Raw genomic sequence first — 17,176 nt, 5'->3', positions numbered from 1 at the left:
TTCATAAAATAAAGGTAGACCTTGACTTATGACCTTTCGTTTAGTGATTGTTTGAAGTTACAGCAGCAGTGACTATTTTATACACGTATTTTGATCACATGATCAAAATTTGGATGCTTGGCAACTGGCTCATATTTATGACGGTTGCAGTATCCCGGGATCTTGTGATCCCCTTTTGTGATCTTCTGACAAGCAAAGTCAATGGGGAGGCCAGATTCGCTTTACAACCATGTTACTAACTTAACAACTGCAGTGATTCACTATACAACTGTGGCAAGAAAAGTTGTAAAATGAGGCAAAATTCACTTAACAACTATTTCACTTAGCAAGAGAAATTTTGGGCTCAACTGTGGTCGTACGTCGAGGATTACGTATAGTATGCCCAAAATGCAATTGCCAGAACTCCCAGTAAGAAAGGGGTGGAGAATTCCAGGAGTTGTGATTTTCTTCATAACATCAGCTATATTACATTTGAGAACATTAAGCTGGAGAGGCTGATCTTCTGTACATGTCATCATGTACGAATATTCCTTGATTTTTTTTTTTGCCAAAAGTGAGCAATTATGTGGAGTGGGTCACAGCACTTTTTTCATTTTTTTTTTTACTATATAGGTCAGGGGTAGGCAACCTCGGCTCTTTTATGACTCATGAACTTCAACTCCCAGAATTCTGGGAGTTGAAGTCCATGAGTCATAAAAGAGCCGAGGTTGCCTACCCCTGATATAGGTAAATTACTTTTTAAAGATGGCAGTATGGCATGAGCTAGATTTGGAATGCTGATTTTGGAGGCCTCTAAACACTTTTTTACTCATGCATTACAAGGTGAAAATACATAATTTTAAAAAAAGAAAATATTGCAGAGAAATAATGTTTCATTTTATACATTGTCTTTCATTCTTGTCTTCTCACATGTTATTTCCATTAAATGTCACACAAAAATCAAGACATTGTTAAAGCCCTCTCCTGAACTTTATAGCAAATTAGTGACACCTTTCAGCATTCCTGTTATCACACAGCAAAGATTTCTTAAAACCAGAAATATTTTCCTTAATGTTACAATATAAAGTAGTTGAGGAAAATTAGTTAAGCTTTGGTATCTGAAATCTTTGCAACAAACAATGTTTTTGTTAAAATGCTGTCTAAAAACTATATTTACATCTTGTAAGAGTTAGCCTATTCCAAAAATAACTTTCTAATGTGGCAAGTACGTTTGGCTGCTCAGAAATTATTATCTATGTTGTTCTGTAATGCACACAAGTAAGAACAACAATGTTTTTAAACCAGAAGAACTGAATTTTTAGATTGCTGTGCTATTTATGACCAATTGAAAATCCCTTTAGTCTGCTAAGAGTTTGGACCCCATAACTGAGACAGAATGTCCTGATCAACACAGAAAACATGCTTTGTAAGCTGATGCATTACGAGAGAAAGATTTTCTTCACAACATCGGCTATATTACAAAGTAAAGCAAGCTTCTTTAACACATTCAACAAATGTCATTTTTTTTTCTTGTTATTGTTTTTTAAAAACTGGACTGGGCCAAATTTTGCCCTCGGTCAAGCAAGCTCAACTCCCACCTAAATCTGAACGAAAGAAGGGATGAGCTGCACGTAAAGAACCAAGAGCAGAATTTAGCCTCTGCTTACATTAAACAAATCCTTTAGCGCAGGGGTAGTCAACCTTGGCTCTTTTATGACTCGTGGACTTCAATTCCCAGAATTCCTGAGCCAGCTGGCTCAGGAATTCTGGGAATTGAAGTCCACGAGTCATAAAAGAGCCAAGGTTGACTACCCCTGCTTTAGCGGATAAATAATGAACAAAAGAATCTATAAAACAGACAAGCAAGCATTAAAATATTAATAAATACCAAAAAAAACCAAAAAAGCAAAAACCAGAGCCACTTACAGGGCTTGATGGAGTCTTTGGCCAGCCTGGGCTGCCAATGCTATCACTTTCATCTCCATGAAATGAGGAGATGCTAGCAGAACTTGGGGACATTGGGGAAGGGACTGGCAGGTTGCCTGGGGTTGGGGGCTGAGAAATACCCTGAGAGCTGTAGCTATCCTGTGGTAGAGGAATAAAAAAAGGACAAAGGCAGGGCAAACTTTATTAAAAAGGAAAAAAAAATACATCCAATTTAACACACTGACCATTTTTTTTTTAACCATATGAAATATAAACAGAGACACACAGAGAAAAAAACACAGACGTATAATAAACATATGCCTTAAAACAACATTCATCATGTAATCTTGCAATTTTGCTGGATGCTTAGCTTAAGCTGCTATGCCACCATGCTTTCGTCAAGCTAAATGGAGCATCAAGCAGGGGTTTCCCCTCATGAGATAAAGAGAAAGAGAAAGAAAGAAAGGGGGAAAGAAGAAAAAAATAAAATAAAGAAAGCTGGTCACCTTATTTTTATCAAATAAGGAAATAAAGCAAAGGATTAAAGAATGCTGTGGCTGTTGAAACGGCCAAAACGGGAAGCTATAACGGAAGACAGAGGAAAGATGGCTGCCAAGTACCAAGGCTAAGGTAAGATCCACTTTTTCCCATTCAGGGATTAAACTGAAACACACACACACCCCTGAAGATTTTATTGAGCTTTATTTCCCCACCTCCCAAGGTAATGCCATAAGAACTAGTAACTTTCAGATCCAGATAAGGAAAAAAATAAAAGTCAAATAATAGATTGCACATGAATGGGAAGAAAAACATGCAGGAAAGAACTGAAGGCGCAAGCTCAAATCAGAGAACGAAGGACAATGCTACAGAATTCTGCTGTGCCAAACCAAGAATACATGCAAGGGAAGGAAGTACCTTTTTGCTCTCAGTCTGGGAAGGTCCTTCTTCTTTTCCATCTGGTTTGAGAGGAACAGGCAATTTGGACTCGCCTTGAGTCATCAAGTCTGCAAGACCCATAGGTGCTAATTGAAAACAGGAGACATGATTAAGGATAACTTCCTTCTGTCCCCAATTGATGGCACAAGACGGTCAGAAAAGGTGGGTGTTCTTTCTCTTATGGAAGCCGGGAAGAGTTTTGTATCTCAGCAAATAGATTTTGAAAATGAATGAAACATTCATTGGGGAAGCAGTTGCACAACTCTTTACAGCCATATATGCCATATTTATTCTGGAAAATGACGACCAACTTTATTAGGCCCATCTTTTATTTGTGAGCTGGCAAACACTGTTGAAGCTTTAGATGAGTTAGCTCAAATATAAGTATGTTCAATTTTATGAGAATTTTTTTTTATCAGTCATGCTACTTTCACCTACAGAATTAAGTCACCCATTATGAAACATCAGTACTACTGAAAAGCTATTGTGATTCGATGCATTTACAATAAATGTCAAAATACTGAGTATTCTTGAACAGAACAAAACAGCACACTAAAGCACTGGAGATCAAGAAAGCTAGGACTGTAATAAAAGAGAAATGTGTTATTTGTTTATTTAAACTGATTTAAGTGATTCTGATACTCCAAAGATTTACTCCTCCCTTTATTCTCATTCCTAACCTCAAGACTTTTCTTGCAAGAAAACTGGGCATGTGTATCAAACTTTTGCATCCATGAATCACTTTACAGATCAGATAGGACTTTACTAGGAGACACAGATACAAATAAATGTCACATCAACTATTACAATTAATAGATTAAGGCACTGAATTGGAATTTGCAATGCATTACAGTTTCGGAAGTAGAATGAAAGCCTTACAATTACATTAGTAAGCACTTTGTAATAGGCTACCACCAACCTTCTAGTTAACAAACGCCTGGCCTGCAATAGACTTAACTGCGCTACATACTTTAGCAGGTAAATTATTTCATAGATGTCTTTTGTGGCTGACATGAACATTCAGCTCTAAAGATGCCAGTTGGGAATACAGTGTAGTGTAATATTGATAATTCTTGTTTAAGTAACACTAATGCAGCAACATCAGAGAAGTATGCCTCAGAAATGTGAGCAATAAGTTATAAGGCCATTGATGCTCATCTTGGAAATTTCCTATTTCCAACTTCAAGAGGAAAAGTAATAGTTGAATCAAAATTATATCTTGCGTTTCTTTTTATAGTATATTCACATATTTAAACAGCAGAAGTGTTTAAGTTATTTTCTTGATGAATATCCATAGCCTGAAACTGCATTCCTGAGTCAACCTTCTAATCCCATTTCCATTCTATTTTCATGGTTCTTCTATTTTTGCCTCTTTCTCCTATGATTTTCCTACATTCCATGTTTTGGATTAGGGGCAGGTACCAGTATGGATGACTGATTGATACACACCAACAGATACACACCTGTGTAAAATTCAAGATATAGTTGTGACTATATGTGCTTAATCCTAAAGCACAAATTAAAAAAAGCAACTCCTCTTATACTTACAAACATTTTCTAGAAATAACTGACAACTTTACAGGTAGTCCTCGACTTATGACTGTAATGTCATAAGTTGACCAAGTCAGCCTTGGTTGAGCGACCAAGGCTGTCTTGGTTGCTCAACAGCGCGACACTGGTGAAGCGGGCATACAGCGCCTGCATTTTCTGTGCTGCATGAGGAAAGTACATCTTCCTTCCCCTGTCCTTACCACTTTCTATAGAGGGATAATCGAGAGCATCCTGTCATATTGCATGACAGTCTGATTTGGAAACATTACTGCTGCAGACAGGAAGGTAGTGCAGAGTGGTGAGGATGGCAGAAAAGATTATTGGCAGTTCACTCCCTTCTATCTAGGACATAACACATAAGCATTGCTTGAGCAGGGTCCGCAGGATTGTCTGGGACACTACACATCCTCTTCATGACCTGTTTTCCTTGTTACCTTATGGGAGGAGGCTCCGTGGTATCCGAAGCAGAATATCCAGATTCAGTCACAGTTTTGTTCCATATAGTACTAACCTTGTGAACTCTAAAGCTTCCTCCTTCTGTTATGTATTAAAGATGGACAGTGATTAATATTTATACGTTACTTATATGTTACTTATATGTATATACATATGTTGTATATAGTGTGTTCATATGTGTGTTATGTATGTGTACACTTTTGAGAGCAGGCAACAGAATTTCATTTTTAATATGTGCCAGTAAAAAAATGACAATAAAAGTTAACTTATCTTAATGGAGATTGCCCATTAAGTTCGTAAGTCATGATGGTTATAAAGTGGATCAACCACATGATTGACCTATTTTTTTGTAGTGGTAATTAAGTGAATCACTACATTCATTAAGCAAAACCACTGGCTTTAAGCAATTCAACAGTCATTAAACGAACCCACTGTTTGCTTCTGGAGCTTTGTTTTGCAGGAAACTGAAAGTAAATGCTGTTTTTTGGCAAAAAAAAGTCATAAATCACAGTCATGAGACTATGGGATGCTGCAAATGCCCATAAATGAGGGCCAGTTGCAGGCAGTTGCCAAGCACCCAAAATGTGCAGGTGACTGCACCGAGGGGAGGGATGAACTTTAGAACTGAGTTGTCAGTACCTTTTGAGGGATTCATAGCGACTTTGAATAGTTGCTAAGGACTGGTCATAAGTTGATGACTACCTGTAGTGTATACTAGACAACCTGTGCCCTGTTGGATCATCATTTCAGATATATTTCCTTACCTAAAAACAGGAAAAGAATGACTGTGGGTAGGGCAAAAAGCAGGGAGAGCAGGAGTGACTTCCGATTTCCTGCTGGCTTCCCCATTGAGTTTTCTCATGGGAAGCTGGCAATAAGCACTGCAAACCAACCTTCCTTCCTTCCTTCCTCCCTTCTTTCCTTCCTCGCTCCTTCCCTCACTGTTCCTCCTGTCATTCTGACATTTTCCCCCTCGCTTGAATTTCTTCTAGCTTCCCCATTTACTTTATAGGAACCTTGCAGGAGAAAGTCAGTGGAGATGCCAGCAGAAAGTTGAAAGCCCAAGGCCAACAGGCAGGTAAATGGCTGATGCTCAGTGGGGCAAGGAGTGAGGGGATATGTGGAGGAGCACATCCTTAGAAAGGATGTGTTGGTGTTCACAAGTGATGCTGTGTGAGTTGGAGAGGGTGAACTGATGAAGGGTGCGGGTTGGGAAGTGTGCACAGAGATATGCAAGATGTGCTGTGCAGGACATGCAGAGACAGTGCTGAAGAAGAGTTCATGGGGGATAAAAGAGGTGCTGCAGTTCCAACTTCCTATCTGTTTCCCCAATGAATTTCCTTGTGGGAAGATGCAACGAGATTAGAAATGCTTCTTTCTTTCTTTCTTTCTTTCTTTCTTTCTTTCTTTCTTTCTTTCTTTCTTTCTTTCTTTCTTTCTTTCTTTCTCTCTCTCTCTCCTTCCTTCCTTCTTTTTTCTTTCCCTTCCTTCCTTCTTCCTTCTTCCCCTCATCTCCTCTCTCCAGCAAGTAAAGGTACCTTTGTTAACAAAGTTTTGCCCTATGACATACTGTTTTACCCAGTTCAAGGTTATAGATAAAAAGAGTTTTACTACTGTAGATGGAGGTGTAATTCATTCAGTGTTTCCTATAATATCAAAGTCTCACAGCAAATGCTATTAGTAGTTACTTTCTTTTCATTCTTTCTTCAACATATGGCAAAAACTCTCATAACAGAAGGTGAAGGTGTCCCGGGAAAATGTTGCAGGATCCAATCCGGTCACTGGGACCAGACGTTTCGTCTTCTCAGCTTTCAGACATTCGTGCTGGAGCCCATCCTCAGGGAACTTCTCTCTCACTCTGCTAGGGAGAAGCTCCCTGAGGAATGGCTCCAGCACGAATGTCCAAAAGCTCAGAAGAGGAAACCTCTGGTCCCGGTGACCGACCCAATCTGGAACAGAAGTTTTGTCTTCTGAGTTTTTGGGACTCATGCTAGAGCCCAGATTGGATCCTGCAGTAAAAACACAATCAAACAGGTTATTTTGGTATCTATTTACAATCCATGTAAAAATCCTGTGTGCCAAAAGAAAAAGAAAAAAGCTAGCGAAATACGGCAATGATTACAGACCCAGAAGCTTCAGCCGATGGTTGCTGGGCTGTTTTGCTTTTCTGCAACAAGGTAATGCAGCATTCCAAGAAGCAGCCAACATGTGGTAGAACAAGCCAAAGGGAAACGGGGGGGGGGGGGCCTTTAAAAACACTTTGCAGATTGCCCACTACAAAATGATTATTGCACATATCCATGTATTACTATGTTTTAGGAAATAATTAGTTTTAATTACAGCAGTGAGAGAGGGAGCAAGACTCTGGTGGATAAGCTGGCAAGCTTCATGGTGCTAATTTGCTAATATTTTTAGCATCACTTCACTGCAGGTTGAGAGAAGGGCTCTGCCAAAAAACCCATCCAGCATGTGCCACAGGAGTATACAAGCTAACAATATATTGAACGTGGGTCTGTTAACTGCTAGTACCTGTAGGCCAAAGAAGACCAAACTAAAAGGGAGCAAAATTCAGAAATTATAATACAGCTTTCCTACAGCTTTACAAGTAGAACATATTGTTCTCCTCAACTAATGGAATAGCAGAAAACGAAGGGATTTAGAGATCAGGTAAACTTTCCAGTGCATTTTTTTTTAATGAAATGAGTAAGAAGTGCAAAATGCCCTCCCAAAATGGAATATGCTGATTCCAGATGAGAAGACCATCTTGAATATGGCTGGCATCTTCTCCACTCCCCCAACCAAATAAGACTATGATGCCAAATTATTTGCAAATTCACTGGTATTAGGTCTAGATAAAGCTGCTGCAAGCCTTCCAAAAGAAGCTTGAACAGTGAGTTACGCAAAGAGTGATAATTTCTGCTACTTCTAAATTATTCAAGTAGCCATTTGAGTGATTGCACAGGAGCAGAACTATTTGAATGGAAAAGTGTAATCTAAACCTTGGATGATACGTTATAGAAGAAGAAACATGAGCAATCTATAGCCTCTAAAATTGGTTTATTTCTTGCCTGAGTCAGCAAGAGAGCTTATAAGATATCTGCCACATGTGTTGCCTCTATGAATTATGATACACATCTGGATACAAGAAAATTGCCATCTGTACTGTGATCCATTGTCCGCAGCTACAACTAGAGCAAAGCTACTGTCATCTTGAGAAAGAACAACTAGTGCGGTTTGTAAATAGATAATAAATTCTAGCTTTCATGTGGCATTCTCCATCTTTTGCTGCAACGTTCTTTATAAGGTCTCCTGAGTCCCTTTGCTTTCAAGTCCAATGACAAACTGAGGGCATCATTTTGACCCTGTTTCAAGCTGTGAAAGAATGCAATTGTCACTGTTCTGGCAAACTCCAGTGCATACACATTAACAATCCAGCCCATAAAGTGCCAAAAGACACAAAACGTAAAAATGGAAGATAACCGTGACATCTATTACTGAAAAAGCACTGCTGTAGAGAGTGAATAGGCTCCAAGAAATAGCCTTGGGCTTTTTTCTAAGTTGAAAGTTGGGATAGTTTAGAAAAGAAAATATGGGTCAAGGTCCTGAATGACCTACATCACACCAAACTTAGCACAGTTAAAGGCAAATACAACATAATTTATACTGCAGTCAAGCTGTCTGTGTTTCTCCCCTATCTTCTGATAAAGATATTGTTGTTGGGGTCAAAAATTGTACTCAATGCTAGTAGCAACTCAGGCAACTTTGCTAGAAGCAATAAAAATCCCAATGCATCAGCAATTGAATTATGCGCATTAGATTTATATCCCTTATTGCCTTGTAGAATGAATGGGTTCTTACATGGGGATTTCCTTTTATTTTACCCCATATCAGTACAACTTTGTAATGTGGGTTGGGTTGGGTTGAAAGGGAAGGGCTCCTAACCACCATAGAATCTTCATGGCTAAAGATGGGTTTGAATTTGACTTCCCCTGGTTAAAGAATAACACTTTGACTTCTATGTCACATTTAACTGTCTTATACTGAGTCAGGCCACAAATATATCCAGTCCCTACTGAGTGTTGAAACAGTGGAAGCTCTTTTTTCTCAAGCCCAGCTATAAAGAGCCTAATCATCCCTTCTGTTTGAGATTAAAACCTAGCAAAAATGTCTGCATGCTTACTTATCGACAATTCTTATTTATAAGCAGTCTGCAAGTGGCTGAAGTAATGCGTGATACCAGAGGAAAAAGAGGAAGACATAATCCAGACCATGCAGAGAGATATTGTGATGTGAGCTTGCCAGCTCATCCTTTCTTGATCTTGAAAATGGGGAAATTAGCTGGTCTGGAGGGGATTACACTTCCTCTATAGCAGGAACCTAGTCTAACGGTATTTCTAAAATCAATACTTCCAACATAGTATTCTGGGTTATCCATTACATTTGATGCCTCTTTTTTGCACCACAATGACTTCTACTTTAGTTCTGTGACTGCACTGTAGTATCATCCCACAAACCCTTTTTGCAAAATGAAAAGGCTGGTTGTAGAAAAAACTGGTTCTGAGAATTAAATCCATTGTCTGTAGTTCGCATTACGTTACATTACCACCCAATAGTTTTCTCAGCATAGGGAATTCACAAACTGCCTATAGTCTCATAGCTAGAATTCCTATATTCTCTGAAGTACGCATGAACACTTTTTGTGGATAGACAGATTCCTGGATTAAGGCAAATGACTACCAAAGTGACAGATGTGCTTTGCTTGGAACAGAACTGCTGAAGTGAGCAGCAGTAAAGCTGTAAAGCCAAATATAATGTTGTGTGCCAATTTACTTAAGCAAAAGTAGAAGAAATACTGTTTGTGGCTAGAACAAAAATTACCTTAAAATATAATTACATTAATGGCAGGTTTATACAGACTCAGCAATATTGTTTTATGTAATAACATTTTTTACTAAAACAAGCATAATGAAAATTTATCTTCAATAGTGAACCACAAGACAAAAAATGGGAAAAGGAAAAAAAACATAGTTATGAAGTAAAATTTTAATACATGCTTCCTTTTTCAAATGAAATATTTCTAGTGCTCACAATTTTTTTCCTTGGCATTATAACTGCAAAGGCAGTTATATACATACTGATTTTTGTGTCTCTTTCAATAATTATTTAATTACTACGGCCTATAACAATTCAGCTCTACCTAAGAGGATACTTGAAATGCTTCCTATCTTCCAAGATCATTTAAGGGGTATTCACTTTCTAGGTTGCCCTAATGGAACAGAGAGATAGTTAAAAGTGCCAGTTATCTGAATGAATGTCTTTGGATAATTCTATTAAACTATTATTGGCAGAACTACAATGTCCTTTGTGGGGGCAAAATGTAGAGGTCTCTGAAAACTCTTGCATGTGCTCAAAATCAGAAAGAAAGAATGTAGTAAGCCTGGCTAAGTCTTTCTGGCTGGTGAAAAATCCTTGAGCTAGGATTATTTTCTACAATACAACAATGCTGTTTTGTTCACATTATATAACCCTAGTTAAGTTAGTTAAATTACTCAATTAGAGTAAATTTTAAAAAACTACAACTAAAACAACTTTGTGCCTGCCCCAATCTGGTGCCATCCAAATAAGTAGACTTCGACTTTTAGAATATCCCAGCAATTATGGCCATTGCTGCAAATTCTGGAGCTTCAAATCTACAGATTTGCAGGATGACAAAATTGGGGAAGATTCACCTAAGCCAATGATTTTTAAAATTTTTCTCTCAGGAACCCCTTCCCACTTAAAAACAAGTCATGGAAGAACATAAAAGAGCTTTTGTTTTGATGAGCTACATTTATCAATATTTGCCACATTAAAAATTAAAATTGATGCATTCACTACTGCTATTGCTTCTCGAAATTGTTTGATGGGATTTTAATATTGTATTATTTTAACCAACTAGGAGTCAGAAGACATAATGAAAAGTCCTTCATCTCACAACACATGGACAGACTCAACCATAGTTTTCACTTGGGATCTGTGAACATCCTAGACCAAGCTAAATACAAAAAAGCTATGGAATTACTGGAAACATGGCATTCAGGTAAATCAGCCATTAATAGACACATAGAAATAGATGCATTTACATATCATTCAAAAGAGATAATAACAAAGCTAAGAAGGAAACAAAAAGACCAGAAGCAGTCTATACCCAAATAAGCAGAAGAACAAATAAGCAGAAAACAATACCCTAATCAAGGAACTACTGGTACCTAGGAGAAAAACACACACCCCACCAACACTGGGAAAATAAGTTACTATACATACAGGGAACAAACCCCACACTCACTAACACTGATGCTGCTGCCTAGTTGGGTAATGAAACATCTGCAAGAAAACAACAACTCAGAGAACACAAAGGCTCCACAGTTCAACCCTGAGCTATATATATTTTCTTCTATGGTTAAATTACTGTGAAAACTCAGTTTTTCAGAATGTATAATACAATAAAAATACAATGACTACTGTATACAAAAGACATATGATAAGTGATTTTGTACTGAATAGATTTCCACTGTATGAAATAATAAATGGCTGAGCTATCTGAAGAAAAAATTGCCCTGTGTATCTTTCTTAAAACTAGTTATTCTTTTGTAATACATAAATCTTCTTAGGCAGGACATTCTACCATCTGTTTGCTTGTTGGTGATGTTTGCAGATCTAGGAGCCAGAGAAGTTAGGGTAAAAAATTACTGCTGCTAAGCAGAAAGCTAGAATTTATAGCGTACTTTCAATGCTCAAAAGTAATTTTTTCAGCCAGGCAGACAAAATAGGTAACTACATAACCCAAACACAGTAAGACCTAGGACAGCTTTGGTGAGGAGTAAGCAGATAATTATCATTTGCTCAACAGACTTTTCCTTTTTCAAACTGGCGTAAAAGTGTGTTCCTTGTGCCTAGTATTAAAAGAAGCAATTTTATTTTATATTAAAAAACCTTTTCATGTATGATTAAAAGTTTTCATTCCTCTCCTTATCTTTGTTGTAAACACAACATAAAACCATTATAAATAAGACCAGTGGGAATACCTCTGTTAAATAGTTGCCTAGAGGGTAAAAAAAATAAAAAAAAGCAGGCATAATGAGGCCATAGGCCAATAGTGGGTATTTTCAGCTCCCAGAAAAATACTGCAGAAAACCAGAAATATGCAAACAAAAACTTTAAAAGGTTATGAGAAGAGAAAAGAAGGAGGATGAAGTACAAATGTGCCTCGCCTGCCTATTTGTTGGGAAAATATTCCATACAGTTCTAATTCTTGTTTAGATGTGGCTAATGTTAGTTTGTACATACTTGCTTTAAGCAACAGGTAAATCATCTGGAATGCAAGGGAAAGATGAACCACGAAGACTATTTAATAGGCTGTAAAATGTGGAATTCAGAGAAATCACTATAAAGAGCAAGGTAGAGCCAATCAGACTATTATATTTTTAGTATCAGGATGCTTACATGTCTTGATCTTCTATCTTTAGGAACCTAGGAAAAGGCAAGAGATTTAAACCCCTCCAAGCATCACTCAGAGGTGGAACTAATTGCAAAGACTTGTAGGAATAGTTTAGCTGCTCATCTTGTCCTGTGCTCTAAAGAGCACAGAGAGGCAAAAACTACTGATATTAACTGATCTATTATGCAAAGTGGTAAAGGAACAAGCATTTGAAAAAATAAACCTTTTTTCACCCATGCGACGGGCTTCTCTCCTGAGTAGGCAGTGAAATGAAAAATGATATTGTCTCAATCAAAGTAAAGCAACAGATGCTGCTGACAATAACAGGTGAAGGTTTGGGTTGGTTTTTTTTTGGCCACTGTGGTCCCTTTATCACTTTCAGGAACATTGGGCAATGGGGGATGGACAAGAATTTCCACCAGCCTCTCTAGAAAGTACCTCTCTTCTTTTATATTCTAAAATAGAATGAGTGGTATCAGAGGGTTGAACATACATATTGTCTGCAGTAAAATCATAGCATATAAATGGATTGATAGACAGTAAGTTACTTGTCCCTCCCAAATAATTTGAAGTTGGACTCCAAACAAAATAATATCCTACTGCCCAAACTCTTCAGTAATTAGGGCATGTCTTCACCAGGTACATTTCTATTCAACAGAAACAAATACTGTACGTATGCATGCAATAAGAAATACCTAGAAAATATGTGACTAAATAATTCTTTTTTACCTATAACTCAAGATAACATGCTACTGGGTAACTGTATCATAAAACTGTCACTGAAGGGAAAAAGATGAAATGGACAATGTAAGTCTGAATATTACAGCAATGAATGAGCAACTGAACAATTTTGCAGGGAACAAGATGCCTTGTAATGGTATTTCTGCAAACAAAAATAAATGTGAAGTAATATTTCAGTAAATTCTATTGGAAAAATTTGCCAAATTATTGGCAAACATATTATCTGGGTCTTTCAGAAAGATACACGAGATAGGTAAGAGACTTGCAGGATTCTGATACCTAGGTACTTATTATGAGACACTGTCAGTTATTTTGGCTGAAAATATTGTTTAACCATAGGAATCCTAGTTTCAAAATCCCTGTTATACTTTAAGCAAAAGCCTCCTTCTAGTCCTGCCAGCTGTCAAATGGGCAAAATCCCTGTTTTCAAGAAACAAAGAAGAGAAAGTAGAGATATGGTGGAGTTGACAAAATGATTAGGAATTTTCAAATGCTTACAGCAGGATTTTGAGGAATGCATATGTAATTGTACCAACTGTCAAAGAGAAACACTGTAAAGGTTTCTACCTTTGAAAAAACAGCCTGCTACTCCTTGAGATTTTACCAGTCATTACCTGTGGAACTGTTCACCATGTTAGGTGCCAGGCTGTAAGGAGGTACTTGAGGGTTCATCAGGCTTGAGTTGCTGTTCATTGGTTGGGTGTAAGGAGAACTGGATCCCATAATGCCACTCTGATTGATGACAGGAAAACTGCCTTGCCTGAAGGAAGAGAAATGACACACACGTGCACAATCTCTTATTAAATTTCTTACTGCACAGTACATCTCAGTTAGTTACAAAATTCATACTTTAGTATTCACACATATCTACAGAAGATGCAGCCAGTTAGTTTTTGCCTGCGTAGGGCGCTTATCATTAGATTAGTAATGAACTTATTGTAAAGCCCATTCTAAAATTATATACCATGCAGATCCCTAAGCAAAATAGATGTAATATATGTTAATTTAAAATGGATAAATCCTAATACTATGTAAAGAAGTTGAGCTTGGATATGGCCAGCACATAGTGATGAAAGCACGTAAGAGAGAATAGAGTGCTCACTATTGAAATAACAAAAAAGAACTCAGGATAAGTTAGCTAAGAACTTTTGATTGTATTTTGCCTACCATACTAAAAAAAGAAGCTAAAATAGAATACAAAACATAAAGCAACTCTCCCAAAGCAAAACAAAAATACATAAATGGATTGAAACTCTACTACTCAGATATGCAATTAAGAAATGGACATTCATCTTATTTGTTTTAAAGCATTCATGATAATTGTAACTATTGTAATCACTTAGGACTATATAGCTGTATTAATGGATTGCTAATATCTCTGTGGTAAGCTAGTTAATAAAGGATCATAAGAGCTCTTTAGCAAAATCTAAAAAATATCATTCTGTTTTTTACTGAGTGTAGTACATCTTAACAGGGCTACCTTTTATGGGTGAGTAAACACAAGTATATATTCACATATATGTTAATGAATAAAATCTCAAATATAAAGGATTATATAGTCAGTATCCAGTTGCTGGACAGAAATATTCACCAGACACAGCAACAATCACAGAAATACCAGTCCTCTGGTTCTTCACACCAATATAATTATCCAGTTTATACGAGTTATTTTTGTGTATAAGAAAGCTTACATTCACCATTTAAAAAAATATAAATGCTTAAGACAAATGCAATTTTTTCACTGGGATTGAAAATACAGATTGAAGAAAGCCACAATATGGTTTGCCTGCTTGTAGTTTAGAGGGATTTTTAAAACAAATCATTGGGGTTAATAAGTATAACTTATGACTTAGCCAATTGTGGTTTATTAAAAAAAATACTGGTGTAATGTAAATTGTGAATTTATATATTTACTATATGTTTCTATATTCTATATGTTTTCTAAATCAAGGAAAGTCTTTCTCAGGTGAATTTGATGTGCTAGACCAGGGGTAGGGAGCCTTGGCTCTTTTATGACTCGTGGACTTCAACTCCCAAAATTCCTGAGCCAGCCATGCTGGCTCAGGAATTCTGGGAGTTGAAGTCCACAAGTCATAAAAGAGCCAAGGTTGCCTACCCCTGTGCTAGACATTTCATAGTTAGTAACCTAGTATTATTGATGGGTGTTGTGTTTAACCTTCAAAAGCTTTTATGAACTTCAGAAGCTGTATTCGGGTTTTTGTTGCAACTGAAGGATCAAAGAAAACAAGGATCAAGGAAGCTGAAGGAATATGGAAAATAATATTTTATTTATTATTTTTTATTAGTTTATTTATTTATTTTTATTAGTTTAATCACTAATATAAAGTATGAAAAAAGGACTCGTCAATACTATATTTTTAAATCATTTTATTGAAACAAGTGTGGAACATGTGGCATAATTAATGTTTTTTCCAAGTTGGCTTTGTCCTCTATTTCTGTAAAGAAGCAAAGGATTTCTTTTGATATGAAGGAGACAACTGACATGCAATGTTATTCCCCTGATGCAAGTTTTGATGTTATAGAGAAAAATATTTAAAATGCACAGCCATACATTTCTCTTTCCCTCCCCGCAAAAAAAAATTGGAGCAGGAGCATTTGCAAAAACTTTGGAAGATTTCTCTGAAATAAAATGTTCTTTGTGTACATATTATCAATACCTTTTAAAAGTTTTCTGAAAATAAGATTGAAGCTATTACATAATACACCAAATGGTACAAACTCTACTCTTCCTTGTAATAATAATCCTTATGTATTATGGAAATACATGTAGTATGTAAAAAAAGTCCCGAACAATCAACTCAAACTATACTAAAATACTCTGTTAAACATTTATTTATTTAAGTACACTATTTGAAAATTCCAATTTAAATGATAGTATGTCTCCTCAAAGTCAAAATCAGAGAGGTTACTAAGATGCTGCCAAAAGTAAATGCTTTGTGATTAGCTATATTTTTGGTTTGAATGAAATTAACCTCCAAGCATAACTATTTAAGTAAAAATAACTTGTTGGGAAAAAATAGTTTTGTCTCTTCTAGAAAATTATTACATCACCAACACAGAGAGGGCTCCGAGTGCCGCCTCTGGCATGCGTGCCATAGGTTCGCCACCACTGATCTAAGCTATCATGTGCAAGATGTGTCAAACATCTGTTGAAGCCAAAAGTATGACTAGATTAACACATAAAAAGCTAAAAATTAGAGGAAAATCTTGATTTAAAAATTATTGGACAATCTGACTATAACAATGGCTGATTTCCTAAGACTGAAAGATTTCTAGGTGTGTCTTTATCACTATTAAGCAGTAGTGGTTTGTACTATTTTAATTAACTAATTGACTAGATGACCTATATACCTCTTCTAATTTTTTTATTCTATGATTTCCAATTATTCAGATATATTAAATATAATTTAATGCAGTTTTTGTGCACCTCATATATAAAATTATGCCTATCTTTCTCATATAGCCAATGTATATAAATGCATATGTATATATAAAAAGGTTTTTTTTAACCTATGTGAATATTTCATGGAGGATACAGCTTTAGAAGACAGCTTCCAGAACTAATAAAGCAGAGAAATTGTATCTTTTCATTCTGATTCCATGACATTAGGTCTTTAAGTGGAATGATAACAGAATATGACAAATAGTTCTACATTCATTTTGCATGATCAAGTAGAGTCCATTAAGAAATAAACTGAAATTGTAAGATTTATTCTGATTAACCTTTGGGCACTAAACACTAGCAGCTTGCACAGCATTTGTTAAACATATTTATATATCCTTAAAGTCATAGAATCATTTGTGGTTACTAAAAGAAAGAAACGAAGGAAGAAAGAAAGAAAGGAAAAAGAAAATATGCTTCTGTCAGTACTGTTTACACTAAAGAGCTATTTGACCTGCTCTAACACATTTTCAGCTTTTCCCCAGCAATCTAAACTCCATTAAGGTGTGAGGCACAGTTAATATTAGTTGTTGAAGTGTTTTAAACCAATTTCTAAAACTGTTGTGGCATTTATGGATGAAAAACATCAACAGTGGAACAAATTCAATGTACCACAGGCAATATTGGAAAAGGTGTAAAATAATACC

At 36.4% G+C, this 17,176-nt stretch overlaps 1 protein-coding gene across 1 annotated transcript in view; it reads right to left on the bottom strand.

Annotated features, from left to right (window-relative positions):
• Nucleotides 1–17,176, bottom strand: part of ARID1B (AT-rich interaction domain 1B) — a 378,023-nt gene that overhangs the window by 31,063 nt on the left and 329,784 nt on the right. The window contains exons 11-13 of the mRNA XM_029285097.1: nucleotides 13,681–13,826; nucleotides 2,821–2,927; nucleotides 1,906–2,064 (exon numbers count right to left, since the gene is read on the bottom strand). Of these exons, the coding sequence (XP_029140930.1) occupies nucleotides 1,906–2,064; nucleotides 2,821–2,927; nucleotides 13,681–13,826 (412 nt within the window). The remainder of the gene's footprint in view (nucleotides 1–1,905; nucleotides 2,065–2,820; nucleotides 2,928–13,680; nucleotides 13,827–17,176) is intronic.

Source organism: Protobothrops mucrosquamatus, unplaced genomic scaffold (genome assembly GCF_001527695.2).
Source record: "Protobothrops mucrosquamatus isolate PMUCROS unplaced genomic scaffold, P.Mucros_1.0 scaffold1274, whole genome shotgun sequence".
Lineage (NCBI taxonomy): Eukaryota > Metazoa > Chordata > Lepidosauria > Squamata > Viperidae > Protobothrops > Protobothrops mucrosquamatus.
Note: the sequence above shows the minus strand (reverse complement) of the source record. Positions and strands in the feature narration are given on the sequence as shown.